Source organism: Aedes albopictus, chromosome 1 (genome assembly GCF_035046485.1).
Source record: "Aedes albopictus strain Foshan chromosome 1, AalbF5, whole genome shotgun sequence".
Classification (NCBI taxonomy): domain Eukaryota; kingdom Metazoa; phylum Arthropoda; class Insecta; order Diptera; family Culicidae; genus Aedes; species Aedes albopictus.
Genome location: NC_085136.1, coordinates 234,673,722 through 234,694,183, shown reverse-complemented (window position 1 = coordinate 234,694,183; position 20,462 = coordinate 234,673,722). Strand labels below are relative to the sequence as shown.

Here is a 20,462-nt window from a genome sequence, read left to right as displayed (position 1 = left end):
TCAAAAAATGAGGCAACTTTACGTTAAGTTTTAGTATGTAAATTTCAACAAATATGTGTGGTTCAATGTCTATGCAGTAAGTATCATTCATTTTGTTTCAAATAAGCCAAGAAGAATTAAAATTGAATGAAAGATGACAAAGATATCAACAAATCACTTTTCCATGTTTTACGATAGTGACCCCAAACTTTTGGTCGATACATCATTTTGAGGGGTGACCCCAAACTTTTGGTCGATGACATCAAGGATTAATTTACTTAATAACTTTTTTTTCTAGATTTTTTAGCTAAGTTCTGTAAAAAGCAGTTGAAAGCTAATAGAAAATGGGTCATATTACCGCTCTCATCTTAAAATTTGGTCGACCCCACTTCCAGCGACACTGCCGTAAGTTTATATTCATTTTTTTGAAAATTTGGCAACTTTGGGTTAAGTTTACATACAAAATTTTTTGAAAAAGTTTTTTTTAAATCATGTTCAAAGTTTCTTTGACTTATTATCTTCTGAATGAAACCTAGGGTTTTGAAATCGGACGCAAATTGACGGAGATATGGGCCAAAAAAATGACATGTTTTTGAGGGGGTGACCCCAAACTTTTGAACGGGAGTGTATGTAACAGGTGGATGATAAAATCAGCTAATCTTCCACTTCTGGAACCTATATGTACATCAGGAAATGGAACATTCTGGGAAATGGATTATTTCGGAAACTATTTTTTTTTTTCGAGAAATGGGGTTTCCGAGAAATAATTTCTGGGCAATCTCCTTTCAAAGAAATGGTATAGAACCTTGCCAAACTGCGATCATTCAAGCTTACAATTTGTATACCTTACTGAACCAATAACTCGGTAACTTTTCCAGCAATAGATTACTTCCCGCCAACAACACCACTTACCTGCGTCTTTTCGTTGCTCTTCTCCCACAGTATCATTTCGCGGCGGGCCATCAGTTCGTCTATCCGGCAGTCCAGGATCATCAGCTTGTCCCGCTTGGTACTCTCCAGTCGCTCTAACTCCTCGCGACATAGTTTAATCTTCGCCTTGAACTGCTCGTGCATTCGCGTCCGTTCCAGGTTTAACTGTTTAAGCGCGTTTTCAATAGTTTGCAGAATTTTTCGGTGTTCGTCCTGCAGTTCGGTGTCTTCCCGACTGGGGGTGTACTGCCGGAAGCGCAGAGGATTCTGAGGTGACGAAATGACGCCATTGTCGTCGTCGCTGAGGAAACTGCTGCAGAGGTTTTCCCGCGAGGCGGCTATGAGCGAAAGTCGGGACAGGTCTAGACGCGATGATCGCTGGGCGTGGTTGTTGTCCTGTCGCATTTTGGCCGCCTCTGCCGGATTGTTGTAGCGGAACATGTTGGTCCGACCGAGCAGCAGGATATCTCCCTGGCTAATGGCCGTCGGATTCTCGATGATGTTGGCGTTGAGCAGACAGGTGGCGGACGGGTTCGGACAGATTGTTGCGTTTCCATTGTCGATTACGATTCGACAGTGCTCCGGGTGGATGCCGATTCCGTTTAGGACGATATCCTGCGGGTAGGGTGCTTCTGCTGTGCCAATAGTGGTTTCACCTGGAAAAGGTCATAGAAATGAGAATTAACTCTGTTTTTAACCATAGAATATTGTGAAACAGCAAACTCTCTGCACTATTGTTCCGTGAAAAAAAAAACTGATTTTACTGTTTATTGAAACGATGTAACTACAAAACAAAATAGCAGAAGCCCGGCAGAATGTGGAACGTTACAAACAGAAGCGGAAACAACAGACCCGCCTCTTTCGGGAGAAGAAGCACCGACTGAAAAAGCGATGTGCGAAGAAAGTGACGGACTCTCATGCCTAGGGCTCATTCAAATATTACGTAACGCAAAGGGGGGAGGGAGGGGGTCTAGCACTGTGTTACGCTTCATACAAAATTTCAAATTTTTCCATACAAAAGTTGTTACGTCGGGGAGGGAGGGGGTCTGAAATTGTCAAATTTTGCGTTACGTAATATTTGAATGAACCCCTAGGCCTACCCTTCAATATCGCTGTGCGACAAGCCGGACTCAACAGCCGATGTACGATTTTCAAATCCAATCAATTTGTGTGTTTTTTGGATGGCATAAACATTGGAACGGTGGCAGAGGTGACAGAGCTGTATACTCAGAAACGCGATCCAGCAAAGTTCGAACTTGTGGTGAATGCATCAAAAACAAAGTAAATGCTAGGGTAAGTGTGCCGATCGTTGTGGTAATAAGGTAAATTAAGGTGACTCCCCGTATCACTCCTATTTCAGCACTTCTTTTTCGATTCTTATTTCTAACAATCATCGAGCGCAACAGTAGTGGTGTTGCCTTTTTACATTTGTTCCATAAACAAACAAACAAAAATAGCACCGCTTTGTCTCGCTTCCGCCAATGTAAACATTACAAGATTACGAATCCTTTAAAAGCAATTCAAGCAGTACACTACTCAGTTTTGCTAAATCACAATCAAACACGTCTCAATGTTACGAAAAACATTGGATTTTATGTGTAATAAGCTAAAAATGATCGAATACTCTTGGCATGCTCTTCCGCTGTTGATGTTTGCAAGCAGCAGCAGTGTTGGCGGACAGTGCGGAGGAGATTTCACAAATAAAAGTTTTGGGCTTTTATTACTATCATGTGTGATTAAAAGTACAACAATAATCATTCGAAGAATAGTTTTCGATTTTACGACGCATAATCTATAAATTTGAGTTGACCATTTCAATGATTTTGATTGATTTTATTGATGATTTGGCCCGCAAGATCGACATCACTGCGTTCAATGATCGATGATTGTGCGCCAGAAGGCACCGTCGCGACGCGCTGCTGCCGTCGTCGTGGGTGGTAAACATTGCCATCGAACTCTTGGTGCGGCTAAGACAAATTTATATGATTTTCAAGTTTGAGTGAAAATATTTATTTGTGGCATAGATAGTTCGAAAGAGAAGTTTAATTGGAATAGTGTGTTCTATATTTCTTTTACAAATATCTTGCGTGAAGTGGAGAATTTTAGAGAAAAGGTAAGCGTCGATTTTCTTACGTAGGTGTATTAGTGCAATACTGTGTAAAGTTGAATTTGGATGATGATTCTGAGGAAGCCATTTTGTGATGACACAAGAAAAGGCCTTAATTCAAAAAAATATTGTGTATGCAGTTCAAAGTTGGATTATCCCGACTGTTTGTGAAACTGTTCAGAACAGTCGTCGATTATCGAGGGGATTTTCGATGTATTCTACAGAAAATAATTAATCAGCAAATTTGTTCAAGCACATCATTATTTCAAACGTATAGGTCTTCAGAATAACAAACATTAGCAATTATCCTGGAAATAATATAAATTGCATTTATTGAACCTCACTTTAAAACATTTAAAACATTTATTGCGAAAAAAATATTTCATAAATTTGTTGAGTGATAAACATTACATCTGAACACCCCCCGACTTCCGCGCCAAAAAGCTGGCGGCTTGGCTGCCGGCAACAGCTGATCAGGGCGACTAGTTAGCTGTCCTTGTTCCACCAATTGAATGTTTTTGAAAACGCGTTTGCGCGCGAAATCCTTCTCACTCATTTCTGCTGTCAAATCCGTCACCGACTGTTTCACCGACCGTTTGAAACGCCGACTGTTTCGAACGGTCGTGAACAGTTTGGAACTGGACGGTCAATATGATCGTACCATCTAATGAACGGTTTCAAAACGTTAGTTTTCTATCCAAATTTGCTGGGAAACATATGAAAACTATCGTTTCTCTCTGTTTTTGATCAATAATCGCATACCACAACAATAGGCACCAGGGGCGTACAATTTCGTTTCAATGATACACTTTCATGCAACATTTGAATGAGTCACTTCAAGTGTTTCATACATTTTTCTAATGACTCGGTCGTTAAAAAAAACTTTTCCACTCATCGTAGCACTCGGTAGTCTCCCACCCGGTCGCATTGCTTGTGCTTCACCCGTCAGAGCATTAGTGTCTCACTAGTGCGCGCTAGTCTCTCAATGGCTACGGGCGCCGGTTAATTGGATTTTAGTGGTCGAATTTGTTATCCTCTTTCATAAAACATAATTATCATTCTATTGGCGTGCACCACTATTTAAAAATGTGGTTTAAACAGTGTTTTTAGCATGTTGAAGTATTTCAATGACTCATAAATGAAACGAAAATCCAAGTGTATCATCCCATGTTTCATACACACTTGTTTCTGTAGCAGCAACGAACGAGTGTGTTGCTGGGTGAGAGATGAAGCATCACAGCAGTCCGTTCGCATGGGAAACGATTTGCTACAGTCGTCGTACGTCATGTTTTCCTTTCGAAATTGCACGACCCTGATAGGCACACTGTTCCTATTATGGAGATAAAATTTAATTTCGGTTCCTAATGTTGCGGTATCCCATTGAAATCATATGGGATACCGCAACATTAGGAACACTACCGCAACAATAGGAACACAGCAGCAGAAATATTAAGGATTTTTTTTTAACTAGGTTTTTGGACAAAACTTAAGCACACAAAAAGTGCAATCTTATAAATTAAGCATAATACATCTATTAAAAATGCCTTTTGGTAACATTTCAGTCGAAAAAGTGCTCAAATGCCACTACCGCAACATTAGGTACTTCCACAACGAAGGGAACAATTACCCTAGTAGGCAGAAAGGCAGTGTTGGGACATTGAATTATAAAACCGTGTACAGTGATAAGAACATTTATTAATACATCTTCCACAAGAACAGTGTTGGCAGATTAACAGAACATCACAACATATCTCATTCTCTCTAATAAAATTAAAACTGTCAAAGTCATTATACAGATCAAACTTCCATCATATAATCACCAAATCTCTTCGGTAGAGCTTTATTACGCTGCGGCCTAGATTCTGCTTTTCTGATCGCTCTTGGGGTTTCACTTTCGATTGCGACCTCTTGATCGCTCTGCTGTGATGATTGGTTAGCCTGCTTCACATGTGAAGTGTTACGCCTGAAGATTTGACCATCCGGTGTTTCCAACACAAGACTATTTTCGTGGCGTTCGACCACGCGAGCAGGCGTCGGAAGAAAAGCGGTGTCCAGTTTGTTCTGCGGTACAAGGTTCTTCATCCAGACTTCATCTCCAATGCGCAGTGAGGACTCCTTAGCACCAACTCTTTTATCACGACTTTCTTTCGCATTGAACTTGATAACACGATCTCGATCACGAACTTCTCCATCGTCGACAATGTCTGCTTGGAAATGGGGAATCAAGTCACGAAATCGACGGCCGAACATCAACTGTGCCGGCGCCACATTCGTTACAGAATGCGGAGTGAGCGAATACATATAAACGTAGTCTTGTATAGCTTCCTTCCAATCTGCGTCGCGTTGCTTACTGATTTTGAGCACCTTGAGAATCGATTGGTTCTGTCTTTCGACTTCACCGTTTGCGCTTGGCCAATAAGGAGTTGTGTGAGTTAACTTGATGCCATAATCTATGCAATAATTCTTCAACTCCTGGCTGGAGAAATTCTTGGCGTTATCGAAGGTCAGCACATACGGTAAACCGAGTCTGGTGAAAATGCCCTTCAAAACTCGGATCACGTCACTAGAGTTCGTTCGAGTCATTGGTTCAACAACAACGTAACGGCTGTATAGATCAACAAGAACAAACAGATAATAACCGTTGGGCAGTGGTCCAAGAAAATCTCCAGAAAGGTGAACCCATGGAGCCGTAGGGAGTTCCCTAAGGCGCAAAGGTTCCGGCTTGTCAAAACGCGCCACTAGTTGACATTCAATGCACTCCTTACAACATTTCTCCGCCTCTGCATCCATAGCTGGCCACCAAACTGCTGCCCGTAGACGCCGCTTCATTTTTTCACGACCCGGATGTCCAATATGCGATAGCGCCATCACTGACGCTCTCAATTTTGTCGGGACAACAATGCGATCACCCCTGAGGAGAATTTCCTTCGCGAAAACCAATTCTGACTTGAATGGTGCGTATTTCTTCACAGAGTCTTGCCATATATCATTTTGAAGCGCGTTTCGTATATCCTGTATCTCGGAATCGTCTTCAGAAGCTTTGATGATCTCGGTCATGCTTACAGCTGAAGGTCGGTTTACTTCGACAATAGAGCACAAGATGTCTTCCGAAGCCTTATCGAAAGTTTTCTGTCCGAGCTCAACCGACAGTCGAGACAGTGAGTCCGCTATGTTTACTTCTCCAGGGATATGGCAGATACGGTAACGGTACTCCTGCATTCGAAGTACCCAACCTTCTTGACGTTGGGCGTAGACGTCTCGTTGAAAATACCGACCAACGGTTTATGGTCGGTAAGGATAGTAAACTCTAGTCCCTTCAAGTACATCTGGAACCGCTCCGTGGCCCAGACCACAGCAAGCGCCTCCTTGTCCAATGTAGAGTACTTTTGTTCGGTTTTCGTTAAGCTTTTGCTGGCAAAACTGATCGGTCTCAACTTTCCAGCAATGCGCTGCATCAGAACTGCTCCAACTCCGGTATCACTGGCGTCAGTTACAAGCGACGTTGGGTTATGAACACTGTAGTAGGCTAGGTGTTTAGTCTTCGACATTGCTGCCTTGATCTTTTCGAAAGAACACTTCTCAACATTAGTCCACCGAAACTTAGCATCTTTATGCAGCATATGCCTCAATGGAGCGGACATCGTAGAAAGGTTCGGAATGAATTTTCCCACGTAGTTCACCAGACCCATAAAGCTGCGAAGTTCTTTCGTGTTCTTCGGATGCCTGAATCGTTCGATTGCGTCGACCTTGTCATTCATGGGTAAAATTCCTTTCTCTGACAGGGTGTGTCCCATAAAATCTACGGAAGTTTTCCCAATTTGGCACTTTTTCGAGTTCACTGTCAAACCATGTTGCTCCAGCCTCTCCCATACAGCCTTGACAATTGCATCATGTTCCTCTCTGGTTGCGGCGAATATCAGCACGTCGTCGATAAACACCTTTGTGTTTTTTATTCCTCGAAGCACACGTTCAATCTCTCTTTGGAACACTTCAGCTGAACAATTCATACCAAACATCAGCCTCTTATACCTGTAGTAAGCGTTCGGAGTAACAAATGTGGTGATGGCTCTAGATGATGGCGCCAACTCGATTTGATGAAACGCTTTTACCAAATCGATTTTGGTGAAATAACGGCATCCTTCAAGATACGGCATAATCTCGTCGAAGGTTGGAAGAGGATGGCGCTCCGGAATGATGGCCCTGTTCGCCCGGCGCATATCCACACAGAGGCGTACGCTTCTGCCTCCGTCTTTTGGAGTCACCACCAATGGAGACGCCCAAGTTATATCCAAAGGTGCCGGCTCAATGATGTCTTGGCGCAATAGATCATCTATCTTCTCTTCTACCAGCTTCTGGAGCGGAATTGGTAGTCTCCTACAGGGTTGCTGGACAGGGGCAACTGTTGCGTCAATTTTCAGCTCTACCTGGACGCCCTTAAGCTTTCCGATCGGCGGTTCTTCTTTCGGCGTCTTCGTTGATATGCTGAACACTTCACCATGGATCTCCAAAATGCCCAGTTCCATGGAAGTTTGTTTGCTCAACAAGCTGCTTCCTTTTTTCGTATCGACCACAAAAATCTTGTGATGCACTGTTTTTGTCTTCTTAGCTTAGCTTAGCTTAGCTTAGCTTAGCTTAGACTGACTGCACATATCTATGGTTGCTACTCCGTGATTGACCCGAACCAATGACAGTTGCGCAATGAATCAACTGAATAATTGACTGGGAGTGGTCAACATTCTCACTGTGCACGCTTCAGAGATTCTCTTTTACAGTACAATAACGGCGCCGGCCACGTCCTTGCAGTCAGGTTGGGAGAGGGAAGGAATATTAGTACCAACCTTTGTTAAGTGAAGGACCGCGTTTACCGCTGCGACTCCACCAAAGGCTGCAGGAAGGAGTGTTTGTTATTAGGGAAGGTATCGTTGGGTCAGGATTCACTTTGATAAGTAATATGACCTTTTGATGTTTGTTCGCCATGCCGACCGCCGTGACATTGTTCGCTTTACGCGGAAAGCAGACAATCGAACACTCGCGTTGAGTGATCGCTCAATATTTACCACAACCGACGTGTCCGAATAAGCACCCGATCTCGCCATTGTTCGCTTCACGCGGGAGGCAAACAGAAGATCACTACCGTCAAGTGATCGCTCAATATTTACCACAACCGACGTGTCCGAACAAGCTCGCGATGTCGCCATTGTTCGCTTCACGCGGGAAGCAAACAAAAGATCACTCGCGTCAAGTGATCGCTCAACATTTACCACAACCGACGTGTCCGAACAAGCACACAATCTCGTCATTGTTCGCTTCACGCGGGAAGCAAACAATAGATCACTCACGTCAAGTGATTGCTCAATATTAACCACAACCGACATGTCCGAACAAGTACACAATCTCGTCATTGTTCGCTTCGTGCGGGAAGCAGACAATCGAACACTCGCGGGGAGTGATCGCACAGTGTTTACCACAGCCGACGTGTCCGAACAAGCACACAATCTCGCCATTGTTCGCTTCACGCGGGAGGCAAACAAAAGATCACTAACGCCAAGTGATCGCTCAATATTTACCACAACCGACGTGTCCGAACAAGCACACAATCTCGTCATTGTTCGCTTCACGCGGGAAGCAAATAATAGACCACTCGCGTCAAATGATCGCTCAATATTTACCACAACCGACATGTCCGAAACAAACACACAGTCTCGCCATTGTTCGCTTCACGCGGGAGGCAGACAATCGAACACTCGCGGGAAGTGATCGCTCAGTGTTTACCACAACCGACGTGTCCGAACAAGCACACAATCTCGCCATTGTTCGCTTCACGCGGGAGGCAAACAGAAGATCACTAACGTCAAGTGGTCGCTCAATATTTACCACAACCGACGTGTCCGAATAAGCACCCGATCTCGCCATTGTTCGCTTCACGCGGGAGGCAAACAGAAGATCACTTACGTCAAGTGATCGCTCAATATTTACCACAACCGACGTGTCCGAACAAACACACAGTCTCGCCATTGTTCGCTTCACGCGGGAAGCAAACAATAGACCACTCGCGTCAAGTGATCGCTCAACATTTACCACAACCGACGTGTCCGAACAAGCACACAATCTCGTCATTGTTCGCTTCACGCGGGAAGCAAACAATAGATCACTCACGTCAAGTGATTGCTCAATATTAACCACAACCGACATGTCCGAACAAGTACACAATCTCGTCATTGTTCGCTTCGTGCGGGAAGCAGACAATCGAACACTCGCGGGGAGTGATCGCTCAGTGTTTACCACAGCCGACGTGTCCGAACAAGCACACAATCTCGCCATTGTTCGCTTCACGCGGGAGGCAAACAAAAGATCACTAACGTCAAGTGATCGCTCAATATTTACCACAACCGACGTGTCCGAACAAGCACACAATCTCGTCATTGTTCGCTTCACACGGGAAGCAAATAATAGACCACTCGCGTCAAATGATCGCTCAATATTTACCACAACCGACATGTCCGAAACAAACACACAGTCTCGCCATTGTTCGCTTCACGCGGGAAGCAAACAATAGATCACTCACGTCAAGTGATCGCTCAATATTTACCGCAAGCGACGTGTCCGAACAAGCACACAGTCTCGCCATTGTTCGCTTCACGCGGGAAGCAGACAATCGAACACTCGCGGGAAGTGATCGCTCAGTGTTTACCACAACCGACGTGTCCGAACAAGCACACAATCTCGCCATTGTTCGCTTCACGCGGGAGGCAAACAGAAGATCACTAACGTCAAGTGATCGCTCAATATTTACCACAACTGACGTGTCCGAATAAGCACCCGATCTCGCCATTGTTCGCTTTACGCGGGAAGCAAACAAAAGATCACTCGCGTCAAGTGATCGCCCAATATTTACCACAACCGACATGTCCGAAACAAACACACAGTCTCGCCATTGTTCGCTTCACGCGGGAAGCAAACAATAGATCACTCAAGTCAAGTGATCGCTCAATATTTACCGCAAGCGACGTGTCCGAACAAGCACACAGTCTCGCCATTGTTCGCTTCACGCGGGAAGCAGACAATCGAACACTCGCGTGGAGTGATCGCTCAGTGTTTACCACAACCGACGTATCCGAACAAGCACACAATCTCGCCATTGTTCGCTTCACGCGGGAGGCAAACAGAAGATCACTAACGTCAAGTGATCGCTCAATATTTACCACAACCGACGTGTCCGAAAAATCTCACGATGTCGCCATTGTTCGCTTCACGCGGGAAGCAAACAATAGACAACTCGCGTCAAGTGATCGCTCAATATTTACCACAACCGACGTGTCCGAACAAGCACACAGTCTCGCCATTGTTCGCTTCACGCGGGAAGCAGGCAATCGAACACTCGCGGGGAGTGATAGCTCAGTGTTTACCACAACCGACGTGTCCGAACAAGCACACAATCTCGCCATTGTTCGCTTCACGCGGGAAGCAAACAAAAGGTTACTCACGTCAAGTCATTGCTCAATATTTACCACAACCGACTACCAAACTACCAAAACCCAACATAGAGAAGTTGAAATAAGACATGTATAGCAACCTACGCTACTACGATAACAAACAAACTACAGATAATAATAGTTATTTATGCAACTCGTTGCGGAGACCATCGAGGATGTTGAGACAATACTAACTAAGTTAACTGAGTATTTGTCGTACGTAGGTCTATCGCTGAACAAGGATAAATGCAAAGTTTTGATTCGCGAACCCCGATCTGAAGCGATCCCGGACGTGGAAGTTTGCGGTAGAAGCTATAAAGCTACTGATCCCCTTCGATATCTTGGCGTGCATCTAACGGCTAGGTTAGAGCGCCCCAAAACTGTGCGGACGAGGTGCAGAAATAGCATTAAGGTAGCTCGAGCAGTTATGGCATTCCTCAAAAAATATAAACCTTCATGGCAATTGGGACGACTAATCTATGAGACTGTGATTGCTCCTGCAATGCTGTACGGCACCCAAGTTGCAGTACTTACCAAGTACAGCAGGAAGTCACTAAGAGGGTATGACCGGCAAATAGTTAGTTCTATGGCGAGTTTATGTCGCGATGAAGGACACGCCAATAAGACAATAAGCAGGTTATTGCAGAAGAGAAGGATAACAAAAAAATCAGAATGAGATGAGGTGGTGGGGGCACGTACGTCGTCGTCCTCCCACACATCCCACTCGATTAGCTGCTCGTTTGAAAGCTGTGAAGTTAAGATCTTGCCGTCCAGGCTTCACTTCGCGGGACAGTGTGCGTCAGAACATCGAGGGATATGGAGATTTAACGTACGAAGAGTGGAAAGACATAGCTATGGACCGGGAAAAGTTTCAACAAAAGCTACTGGAGATTTATGATAAGGATGAATCGGATTGCAGTGATTGGGGTAAAGTATTATTTGTTTCCTTCGGAGAGTTCTTTTGGTTGTCTATAGCGTATTGGTTCCCTTATTAAGCATGTGGCTCCCATTTTCATCCTACGAAAAACAAAGGAATGAAGCACTGTTTGTTTTGTGTCTTATTTTTGTATTTTTTGTTAGAAGTGAGCACGCATGAAAACAAAAAGAACGGAATCAATCGGTGTCGTAATCGCTTGTTTTCGAATAGGATGAAATTGGGAGCGTGAGATTACTGTTGGAACACAAACCCTATCTCAAAATTTCCTTCCAGAATCGCTACCTGACACAACGTAACCAGAAGACTGGGTTAAATTGAGAATTTTTATGTTTAAGTTTTAAGGTATCTCTGTTTTATTCAATAAGTACCAAGTGCTCATCGAGTTAGTGCGAATAATATCAATTTTTTTCTAATGTCTTCAAATCGTAAATATATATACATTTTTGATTGGTTTTTAACTTATACAATGTTGTATATTTTTCAGCAAGTTTGTGAGAAGGAACATCAAAGATATCGCGCAAAGGAATTTTCATTGGTGTCAAACAGATGTTCTTCACCGAGCTCACCCCCAACAAATACGTGACCCCGTGCACCCACAATCCTAGAAGAGACCCAGTTTTGGTGAAGGGTATACTACACCTAGTACTACACTCTCTTTTACTATTCATTCATGCAAACATATAGGATAGAAATTTGTGCTACAGGGTTAGCTATCACTACGACACAATATTAGACACCACAGACTAATAGGCCCCAAACCTCGACAGCAAGAAATGTCTACTTACCCTCTCCCTCATGTTTTTCAATTCAAATCGACAAGAACAAGATGCAAGCCTGATTGTAACCCGGCTACACTTAGATGCAAGATTGCATCACATCGTACTATTTTGTATCCAGAGGAGTGCTTCCATACCTGCATCCCACTCCAACCCGAAGCAGAGAGACCCCCGATCAATACGGACTCAATCCAAATGACAAACCGTACTAAAAATACACCCACTGGTGGAAAATTAAGGTGTGGCCTCAATACATCTATCGCAGATTATCTCGTACACTATTTTACTAAGGATCAGCACCCATTCACACACGCAACCCACGATATGCATATCTTCAGAGTTTCAGATTTCCTTTGCTTGCATTTTCGGTTTTCTTATCTTTGGTTGAGACTTCCACTTTGATTACACAATACCTCACATTTTTTCTTTCTTTATCTACATATTTTTAGATTTTTCATCACCAAGCACCTTTTTCTCACTCGTCGTCGTCATCATCGTCAAAATCAGGCACTGTTAATGTAGGAACCCCACAGAAATTTACGAAGAAACACCACTCCATTAGGTAGCGACTTTTACATTGCCGCTCACAAACACCCACCACAATAACAGTAGTTGCCCCAGAAGTTTAGCCATGGGTTAAGATTTTCTTCGAGATACTCGCACTATTTTCGTTTCAATATCAAACTCATTCCGGTATCTATCGCGTAAACATAAGCGCAAAATTCGTCTCGTCCGAATGTACACAATGTAAACGTAGGGAATGCAAGAATGAATCGCATAGAAACAAACTGTCAAAATGTCAGTACCCTGGAACGTTTTGTTTTTCGCACAGTCAGAGACTGACCACTATCCAGAACCGAAGACGGCATGGTATAACAGCAGGGTCGCTATAAAAAGCTTTCGCTAATGAACTTTTATCCAGGCGTTTCGTGTGCCCAAGCCTACATTAGATGAGCTTAATATTTAACACACACATGCAAACACAAAATACACACAAGAGGCTTCAATTAATTTTTCATGCTTTCTATCTCCCACTAATATGGCGTCTCTGCCGTCGATTCACAGATGCGATATCTACGTTTTACAACATTTAAGGTGAAACATCAAGAAAGCCCATTGCAATTTTGCATACAAACTTAATAGACACAAATCTGACGAACGAAGCATCGCACCAAGTCGCACTTGATTATCCTGGGTTTGCTCACTTGCAAAAAGAGTCAGCTTTTCAAAATCGACCACATTTGTTTACGAATTTTTAAGATTTGTGCTTTTGAAAACGTGAGTAGGGGTGCAAGTCCGCCATTGTGGCAGCCATATTGGTACTCTCTGAAGTTTCTCCTTAAAGCACTTTTCCAACCTATCCCGCACATCCACTCGATTTCCAATTTGCACACCTATCACTGCATACCGCATAACACATTAAATAATTACAAAAACACCATTAAAACACTTTTCAATCTTGCCAGTATCCAAAAACACACAATTCCATATCTCACCCACACAACACCTGTGATGCACTGTTTTTGTCTTCGTAGAAATATCCGCCTTAATCACTTTGTGCACCTGCAGCGATCCGTCTCCATAAACACGCAACACTTTCTTCGACCGATGCACACTGCTGACTTTGCACCCTTTGTTCCGCAGCTCTTTCCACGTTTCGCGGCTGATAACGTTGACGTGGGCCCCGGAATCAACGACCCAGTTCAGCTTAACGCCTCCAGTATAACAGGTCACCATATCGTGGTCAGCTCCGGTCGAGTAAACTTGTTGGACCTCTCTTCCGCATCCGTCTTCATCCGATTCGCATTCATCCGGCTCCGTGTCACAACTACTTTCACTGGATGCAACCTGCAGTACTTGCTTCCGTTTCGAGGAGAAACTCTTCTTCTTCAACTGTGTTTTGCACATCTTCTTGAAGTGACCAATAAGTTTGCATTTGTCACACTCCTTTCCGCGAGCTGGACAGCTCCTATCGTTTGCGAAGTGTCCTTTTTGGCCACAACGGAAGCACACTTCCTTTTTCTTGTCCATTCTCGCCTGGTTAACGCTGACATTCTCCGCCGAAGTAGTAGATCTCACCATTTGTTCACGGTTACGCTTCACTGTTTCCAAAATTCTTGCCTCTTCAACAATATCCGCTACAGTCATTAGTTTCTTTTTGAGTATCACTTCTCGTAGGTCGTTCATTCGGCAGTGGTCGAAAACTTGCTCGGTGATTCTCATATCTAGCGCAGCACCGTAATCACACAACCGGCCTTGTTCCTTTAGACGACACACGAATTTGTCCACTGTTTCGTTTTCTTCTTGTTTCAGGTTCCGAAAAACGTAACGATCATACGGAACACTTGCCATCGGAGCAAAGTGATCATCAAAAAGCTTTACAGCTTCACGATACACATCGGAGCCAGCGGGTGGGGCTGCATCATTACCAGGAATATCATAAAAGATATCCTGCACTTCCTGACCAGCGAAATGAAGCAAATACGACTTCTTTCTTGAAGGTAGCGCGATGCAACTAACATCCATGAAGAGCTCCAGGGATCGTTTCCATTTTCTCCACCTGGTCGCAATCGAGGAAGTGTCCCGAGTATTAAACGGCTGCAACGTTGGTTTTGGGGGTTCCATTATTTACTTTTTCGCAACTTTGGCGTTTACACTGTTCCCCTTCTTTCTACGACACCTCGTTTTGTTTTGACAGGTGGTCAATAAACTTTTTCGCGAAATTTTCGTGGGCTTTTCGTGCACTTTACGACGCCCCACTGCACAGCTCCAACGTTTTCATCGCCGGAGTGTATGCTGCCTCCAACCTTTGGACCGGCTTCGACCACTTTTTCAGCACTTTTTCCGAAGGAATATCACCTTCTACACGGTATTGTCTTGTTACACGGATCCGTAAACACTGTTCAATTCCACACGCACGCGTTTTAAACTTTTTTCCAGCCTCGAATCCCGATTTTCGTCGCCAAATTGTTGGGACATTGAATTATAAAACCGTGTACAGTGATAAGAACATTTATTAATACATCTTCCACAAGAACAGTGTTGGCAGATTAACAGAACATCACAACAGGCAGAACAGATCACCACAGCGGATCTGTCTAGCTGGTAATGTCACGATAGGCGGGGATACCTTCGAGGTCGTGAAAGAATTCGTCTACTTCGGATCATCACTGACAGCTGGCAACAATGCCAGCCGTGAAATACAAAGGCGTATCATCAGTGAAAGTCGTGCCTATTATGGGCTCCAGAAAAAGCTGAAGTCATCCACGCACCAATTGCACCATGTACAAAACGCTAATAAGACCGGTGGTCCTCCAGGAACACGAGACAGGGGCTGTCCATAAACCACGTGGTCATTTTTTGGGACTTTTCAGTGGGATTCGATCCCAGGTCCTCGGCGTGATAGTCAAGTGTTCTAACCATCACACCAGGTCCGCTCCCCTACCCTGGAAGTATTCATAGAGGAGTTTTTAAAGGAATCCTTCTCCAAATTCCTGGAGAGATTCTTGGAGGAATTTTTCACAGAAGTATTGCAGCAGGTTCTGGAGAAAATCTTATTAGAGTTCCTGTAGAAATACTTGAAAGAATTTCTGCAAAAAAAAATCCTGGAGGAATTTTTTGAGAAATTTCTGGAGAATTCTTGGAGAAATTCCTGGTGGGATTTTTGGAGGATTCTTAACCCTCTAATACCCAACCCCGCCTTTAGACGGGGTATAGTTTGAGCATCTTTGTAATTTATGTTTCATGGAAAATCAAAATTTTTATATTTTTGGCTGATGGGTATCGTGTACGTGAAGAAGACTTCCACCGACAAGGAGAAGCCCATATCATCGGAGAATGATCTCCAGTCACTACTTTAACCTTTCCTCAATTACTTTTGTATATTCCTTCTCTCCCATCCATGTATTCTCCCATGATTCCCCTCCTAAAAGTTAAAACGCTGTTGCTGCTGTTGACGCTGTTGGTTTCGATGCTGCCTGTGATGCTGTTGCTGGGGATGCTGCTGCTAGGGATGCTGGGGTATGCTGGGTAACTCTGAAATATTATTGTTAGTACATACACTTTTTTTTATCGTGGTTTGTTCATTCTATCAAGATTTGCGTCGTAAATGAAATGAAAAGTTGATTGAATTGATTGATTTAATGTACTTAGTTTTTTGTCGATTGCCAGTGCTCCTAACGAACTTCCTCTTAATCGCTATGATCGTAAAATATCCTTATGGCTAGTGGTTCTACCAGAAGTGCCTCGACGAATTGGTGCTTGCCAGGAATCGTAATGAAAAGTGCTCTCGTCAAAAATAAACTTTCTGTTTGTAGTGTCAATAGCCAAAGTATTTGTGCTCGCAAGTTCAGTAAATTAGACGAATTGCGTCAGATAGCCCTATCTAGCTCTGTCGATATAATCTGTGTAACTGAGAGCTGGTTAAATGATAAGATCGCGGATTCGTTGCTAACGATTGAAGGTTACAAGATTATCAGGCATGATAGGAAAGGACGATTAGGGGGCGGTGTTCTACTATTTATTAAAGAAGAAATCCATTTCCAACTTTTAGAAAAATCGCAAGACCAGCCTGGTTCACAAGTTTCTGAATACGTGGCAGTCGAAATTGCCATAGGTTCCGAAAAAATATGCCTTGTTGCTATGTACAACCCACCGAATGTTAACTGTGCTACTTCCGTTGATAAGTTATTATCCGACTATGGTACGCGATACAACGACATATTTTTTGCTGGTGACTTTAACACAAATCTGTTGAATCTTGGCTCAATACGAACTAGAGAATTTCTTTCAATGTTGGCCATTCATAATGTGTACAGTATTGGTTCTGCACCGACGTTTTTCCATAAAGATGGATCATCTCAACTCGATCTCATGCTGACCAATTCGGAGTTCCGAGTTCTTAGGTTCAATCAAATTGATGTTCCCGCTTTTTCAAATCATGATATGATATTTGCTTCACTCGATTTTGACAGAATAAGTACACCGAAGAAAATTGAATACCGTGATTACCATTCTATGGATGTCGACGGAATTGTGACTGCTTTTAGTGCTCTGGATTGGTCAAACTTTTACCGCTCAAATGATTCGAATTTTCTTCTTAATTTTTTCAACTCAAACATGTTAGAATTACATGAAAGGTATGTTCCTATCCGTTCATTTGTTTTGGGTAGAAACAAAAACGCTTGGTTCAACGACGCCATAAGCAAAGCCATCGTGGATCGCGATCTTGCATATAAAAGATGGAAAAGCACAAAAAATCCGACTGATTTAAACTTTTTTAAAACGCTTCGCAATCAGATTACTATGAAGGTTCGCCAGTCAAAAAAGTTGCACTATGAAACAAAGCTTGATACGAATCTGCCCTCCAAAGAACTGTGGAAGAGAATAAAAAATATTGGTTTAGCAAAAGAATCCAAACCTTCTACAATTCGGTTCAATTCGGATGAAATTAATGAAAATTTTGCGAATAACTTCACAGAAAGTAATTTTACATCGGAGACTACTTTTCATCTAAACGAACAGAATACGAATGATCCATTCTACTTTGATCAAATTAATGAAATTGATATCGTAAATGCCCTATACCAAACTAAATCCAATGCTACTGGATTAGATGAACTACCTATTAAATTTTTAAAATCAATCAACCCATTGATACTTAAGCCAATAACGCATCTTTTTAATTGCATCATCGCCACTAGTGTTTTTCCTGATGAATGGAAGAGAGCTAAAATATTACCGATCAAGAAAAAAACAAACGTTGATACTCTACTAAATTTACGCCCTATAAGTATACTTTCCGCACTATCTAAGGTGTTTGAACGAATTATTAAGGAGCAAGTTTGTGGTCATTTAAACCGAGAGAAACTACTGATTTCTTATCAATCTGGTTATCGTGCTAAGCACAGCACAAAAACTGCAATGCTGAAGGTTTTTGATGATATCGGCCTTGTTATGGATAATGGCAGACCGGTTGTTTTGCTGCTCCTCGATTTCTCAAAAGCCTTTGATACGATTTCACATCGAGTACTGTGTTGTAAGCTTATGCCACAAAAGTTCAGCCTATTGGACGCAGTGGCTTAATTTCCCCAACAGGGGAGGAAAAAAAAAAAAAAAAAAAGCTTACTGAATGTTTTGGTTTCTCCACTCATGCAATGAATCTTATAAAATCATATCTTGTTGGGCGTACACAAACGGTTTTGAATGATGGAATCTTTTCCAGATACCTCCCAATTTCATCAGGAGTGCCTCAAGGCTCTATTTTGGGACCAATTCTTTTTTCCATGTACATAAACGATCTTCCTAAAGTTTTAAGGCATTGTAAAATTCACATTTTTGCTGACGATGTTCAGTTGTACTTTGAATGTGTTGACGATTCTTCCGTTACAATTTCAAGAAAAATCAATGAAGATCTCGCCAGTATTTCTGCATGGTCCATAAGAAACAAACTTTTATTGAATGCTAGTAAAACCTGCGCAGTGTTTTTGAGCCATTCACATTCCAACAGTATACTTAAACCAGTACTTAAATTAAATAACACTGAAATCGACTTTGTAGAAGAAGCAAATTGCTTGGGAATTACGATCCACTCTAGTTTCAAATTTGATAAATATATTTTCAGGCAGTGCGGTAAAATTTATGCGTCTTTGCGAACACTTTATTCGTTTTCTTCTTTCTTAAGTGTGGAAATTAAACTCAAACTCTTTAAAAGTCTGATTCTACCCCATTTCATAGCCTGTGATTTTCTTTTATGTGAATCTTCAGCGTTTGCTGAATCCAGATTGCGAATTGCTCTCAATGCTTGCGTTCGGTTTGTTTTTAGCTTAAATAGATATGCCAGTGTTTCCCATCTTCAACATCGGTTGTTAGGATGTCCTTTCGACAAATTCGCACCGTTAAGATGTTGCTTGTTTTTGTTTAAACTTGCGAAATCAAAATCTCCTGGTTATTTACATGAAAAACTAAAGCCACTTCGAAGTTCCCGGGCCAAAAAATACGCAATCCCACGTCATAATACCTCATTGTACGGTAATTCCTTTTTCGTGAGAGGCATTTCCTATTGGAATTCACTTCCTAATGAAATCACCCTATTGGATACATTTTTAGCTTTTAAGAGGAAATGTATGGAGCACTTCAACGATTAGTTTAATTGTAATACGATAGATATAGTAATCAGTTAAAATTTTTGAATTTATAAATTGAACTTCTAATGAAACGTTACACCTTTCTACAATAAGAAACAATATGTAACAAATAAAAAAGACATCAAGTCTTACTGTTGCAAATAAAGAATCAAATAAATAAATAAATAAATAAATAAATATTTAGGCCTGTTTTGTATATCTCAAAATGGTATTTGGTGTATTTTAAAGCGTATTTACATTTTCTAAAAATCATAATATTGATGTTTTAGTCACCTTCTAGAAGTCATTGTTTATTTTGTATTGAATCGCTGCAATCAACATGTTTTAAATTTTCCCCAAATCATTCTATCGTAGTTTTATAGTTTAAGGGAATCGAATACACTCTAAAATTATTTTCCTTAAAATTACACGGAAAATAAAATTTGCTATGAAAAAAAATAAAAATAAAAATATTTCAACGATAATCATAAAATCTCGAAATGTTTTCATCTCAAAAAATCCGTACCCCAAATAGGCTTCCAGGAAAAATATAAAACTGTGGAGATGTTCAAAAATGAAAATTAGAAAAATCAAAAACTGAAATTCGCCGGACTAGCGATAACGGAGTCGTGGATTCGAATCCCACCAAAACAAGTGGTAATTTTTTCACAAATTTATCTCTCAATTTGCCAATTAAACGCAATTTGTCTAAAAATACTTCAAGTTTTTACGCCTATTTCAATACTAGCCGACTGGTATTGCCGGAAAAGGGCAATAAAATCATTGTCAATTCTCGGGGGAATCCCTAGATTTGTCCCAGGAGTATTTTCTAAATATTTTTGTAGGAATTCCTGGCGGAAATCTAGGCAGATGTCTTCAAGGAATTCCAGGATGAATTCTTTGTGTGAAATTCCTGAAGATATTATAAGAGGAATTCCTAGAGGACTTCCTGAAGGAAGTTTCGGAGTAATTTCCGAGGCAATATTTGGAGGATTTCCTGGTATTATTTTAAAAATAATTAATTAAGGAATTCTTGGGGGAATTCCTGAAGGATTTCAAGTAGGAATTTCGGGAGGAATTTTTGGAGGATTTTGTGAGGGAAATCCGTGATGGAATTCTTGGTAATTTAACAATCCA

General features: G+C 42.0%; 1 protein-coding gene across 2 annotated transcripts in view; it reads right to left on the bottom strand.

Annotated features, from left to right (window-relative positions):
• LOC115267050 (kinesin-like protein Klp98A) overlaps positions 1 to 20,462 on the bottom strand; it is a 146,926-nt gene that overhangs the window by 26,730 nt on the left and 99,734 nt on the right. For both annotated transcript variants that reach the window (XM_062846439.1, XM_062846440.1), the window contains exon 4: positions 892 to 1,565. In XM_062846439.1, the coding sequence (XP_062702423.1) occupies positions 892 to 1,565 (674 nt within the window). The remainder of the gene's footprint in view (positions 1 to 891; positions 1,566 to 20,462) is intronic.